The 3,237-nt window shown below is 36.9% G+C and overlaps 2 protein-coding genes across 2 annotated transcripts in view; one reads left to right on the forward strand and one right to left on the reverse strand.

The window, feature by feature from the left end:
- The window catches only part of LOC110412465 (Ypt/Rab-GAP domain of gyp1p superfamily protein), a 3,568-nt gene extending 3,391 nt beyond the window's left edge, over nucleotides 1-177 (reverse strand). The window contains exon 1 of the mRNA XM_021423001.2: nucleotides 56-177. Within this exon, the coding sequence (XP_021278676.1) occupies nucleotides 56-162 (107 nt within the window). The 5' untranslated portion in view covers nucleotides 163-177. The remainder of the gene's footprint in view (nucleotides 1-55) is intronic.
- Nucleotides 178-2,063: 1,886 nt separating this feature from the next.
- LOC110412474 (DUF538 family protein (Protein of unknown function, DUF538)) lies at nucleotides 2,064-2,843 on the forward strand. Its single transcript, XM_021423012.2, has one exon. It carries the CDS (start codon nucleotides 2,197-2,199, stop codon nucleotides 2,665-2,667), a length of 471 nt encoding a protein of 156 aa, XP_021278687.1. The 5' UTR covers nucleotides 2,064-2,196; the 3' UTR covers nucleotides 2,668-2,843.
- The last annotated feature ends 394 nt before the right edge of the window (nucleotides 2,844-3,237 follow it).

Raw genomic sequence — 3,237 nt, forward strand, 5'->3', positions numbered from 1 at the left:
AAAAAAAAAAGACAGAAGCAAAAGTCAAAAAGATAGAGAATTTGGGTATTACTACCATATAGTGTGTGGGGAGGATAATATCACATGGCTCTTGAATACGTGGAGGAGGGGTTTGCCGATAACAATGGAGGAGACAAAGCCCACATTGATGCCGGACCACATGCCATTGCTTTATGCTGCACTACATTCTAAAAGAAGTCACATGAAGGATGAGTTCATACCCTTTATTTTTTATTTTTTTATGTTATTTAAGTACCATTGCATATTTGAATTCTCTTTTTCCTTTTTGGAAGAGGAAAAGAATTCCAGTAACATTAAGAAATTAAATTTCTAAATCGAACAAAGTGATGGTTATAACAACCGATTATTAATATGGAGGATAATTTTTCAAAAAAAGAAATATACTAGTACCAGAAGAATGCTGTAGACTATATAAAAAGACCAAAGACATGAGTAGTTACCGTTGCTTTTCACGGTGGATTTGTGTCTCTTATGATGCCGCTGGCCCATGCCTCCTGAAGGTTGCCATGATTCCAAATTGGCAGTCTCCAGAAAAAGGACCGGACACAATCATGACCCAAAAGGTCCATCCTTTTGTTGTGGGCTAGGCCTACAGGGGAATCACGATGCTGTAGGTAGCGACGTTTTGATCCTCTGATCAGAAATCCAACGCAAATCATGGAACTTTGTCACTGAATGAATTGACGCAACAAAGGCCGAATTACAAAAAGGAAAAAAAAAAATAAGAAAGAAAAACAAGAAAGCAACACCTAAAATGATCCAACTTTATCCCCTCCAGCCACCTTATAATTGTTCTTTTGTGTCTCAAGCTCCTATTATTGTGAATTATGACATATATATATATATATATATATATACAAGTTACATAATTATTCAAAATTTTCATACAAGTTAAGTGTGGCAACTTTGGACTAGATAGTGATAGCTAATTAGATCTTATTAAATACTTAAATATTCGTATATGTATATTCAAGGAAGAAATGAAAAGTGGATAAATAATAAAAATTCGATGAATATTGGTATATACCTTTTGGAGAGTTGCCTCTTGTTCCTATCCACATGTCACCCAATGAGCAGATAAGAGTGCCATTAAATCACTTACTCATATATCATCATGGATGGGTCGATACACTGGAACACGAAATGCTATATATCCTAATAGATCTTTGTGGGACAAGGGAGCACAAAATTTGATGCCTTTGGTGTTTTGAAAAATATGGCAAAAGAGAAATTCCCGTAGTTTTCGATATCCTGTCTGTTTGATGCAACATTTTCCACGTACTGTCTTTTATCTCGACATGTTTTTAAGTTTGCTTCATGTACAATCTTTTTCCGTCTTTTAATCTGGTTTCCACCATCGTTTTGCTAACCCAAGCAACACGGAAATCCATTTCCTTTTGAAAACCCAAGGTGGGATGATTTTTTTTTAACTTTTCTTTGACGAAGTTGAACTATAGAAAAGTTAATACTTGATCAACTACCGAACGTAAGTCCATGAATCAATGACAGAAGATGGGAACCCACTATAGGAGAATTGCCTTTTCACTCTTTCATTGTTGGTCATATTCTAGATGTTCGTTACAATTACAGATGGGGGAAATAATGATAATCAAAATAAAAAAAAAGGGAAAAAAACTCTTTGGGCAATTAATTGTTTATATTTAACAGGGAAAATGAAAGATAATAAAACATTTGAAGTCTTATATTCCATTAACATAAGGAGAGAAGGGAGGTTAACAAGAAAAAGTTTGGTCATTAATTATTCTTTTAATATGTACTCAGTAAATTAAAAAAATATGGAGAACACGGAGATCAGTTTCAAAGAAAATGGATAGCAAAACGAAGTAGTGGGAAATTAATGGGAAAGACAATCAACCAAATAACACCAAACTATACCAGAATCATTTGAAAAATCCCTTATTTGTTTCAAAGAGTTTGGACGCAAAAATTTAACAGACTTGAACATTAGAACGACCGTAAGTAGCTGTCATTTAGTAGTTGAACCACCGCTTAAATAAGCCTCCAATCAGCTCAACTCCCAGCCAACTACCATTCCTCCTCCATGTTTCATATACCTTCTATCCCCATTCCCCACCTCCATGCCAGTCCATTCCTCAAACCCTTGAGCATCACATATTCACATCAAAATATCTGTGGAATTCACCAAAAACAGAAATGGCAAGCAACAAGTCGCGGGAAGGCGATGAGCGTGCTGGGGCAGAGATCGTGTATGGGGCCGATGACTGCTACCGCCACTCCATAGAGCTCCTGGAGGAGCTGGGGTTCCCTAAAGGTGTCCTTCCTTTGCAAGACCTGGAAGAATGTGGTAGAGTTAGGGAAACGGGGTTCGTCTGGATGAAACAGAAGGCCCCCTACGAACATTTCTTTGCTGGGACAAATACTCGAGTAAGCTATGCAATGGAGGTTACTGCGTACGTAGAGAAGTTTAAGATGAAGAAAATGACTGGGGTTAAGAGCAAACAGGTTTTCTTGTGGGTGCCCATAACTGAGATGAGCATCGAGGACTCTGCCAGCAACAAAATATACTTCAAGACTCCGATGGGGATCGGTAAATCTTTTCCCATCACGGCTTTCATGACGGATGAGGAGAAGCACAAATATCTGGAAGAGAAAGCCAAGAAATGAGATCCTCTTCTCTAGCCTCCTACAGGACCATTAATGCTTCGGAATATTGCTCACTTCGACTCAGTGAGGATACAAATAAACAATTTATTTATGCTGTTAAACTCGTTGATTGATTACTGCAATTTCTATGCCTTGATTTTCTTATGAATTTGATCACAAGCCTAGTTTTTTCCTCAGCATTAAGTACATCGTTTATGACTTTTGATTAATGTTGTCCATGGATGAAGATTAAAAATCTAATCCTTCCCATAGAATCACTTCCTTCGACTCTTAAAAACGGAAATCCTTGAATCACTGAATACTAAAAAATTAAACTCAAACAATCGGAATTCGGTCAAACTTGAAAGATCTGTAAACAAAGGCAAATTAAGTGTGGTAGCCTGGCCATGGCCCCCGTACCAGTCCTTCCTATTAGTATTAATTTTCAGTAATTGCGTTTCTCTTGCTATTTATCCATCAAAATTGAGTACTCCGTTTAATATGCTCTACTTGGCTATATTTTTCATTGAGACGGAAACAACAATTGTATAATAAACGTGAGAATATGGATAACAATTTCTTGTCATCTGT

The sequence above is a fragment of the Theobroma umbraticum genome, unplaced genomic scaffold (assembly GCF_002168275.2).
Source record: "Theobroma umbraticum cultivar Fairchild unplaced genomic scaffold, ASM216827v3 scaffold_30.0, whole genome shotgun sequence".
In the NCBI taxonomy this organism is placed as follows: Eukaryota; Viridiplantae; Streptophyta; class Magnoliopsida; order Malvales; family Malvaceae; genus Theobroma; species Theobroma umbraticum.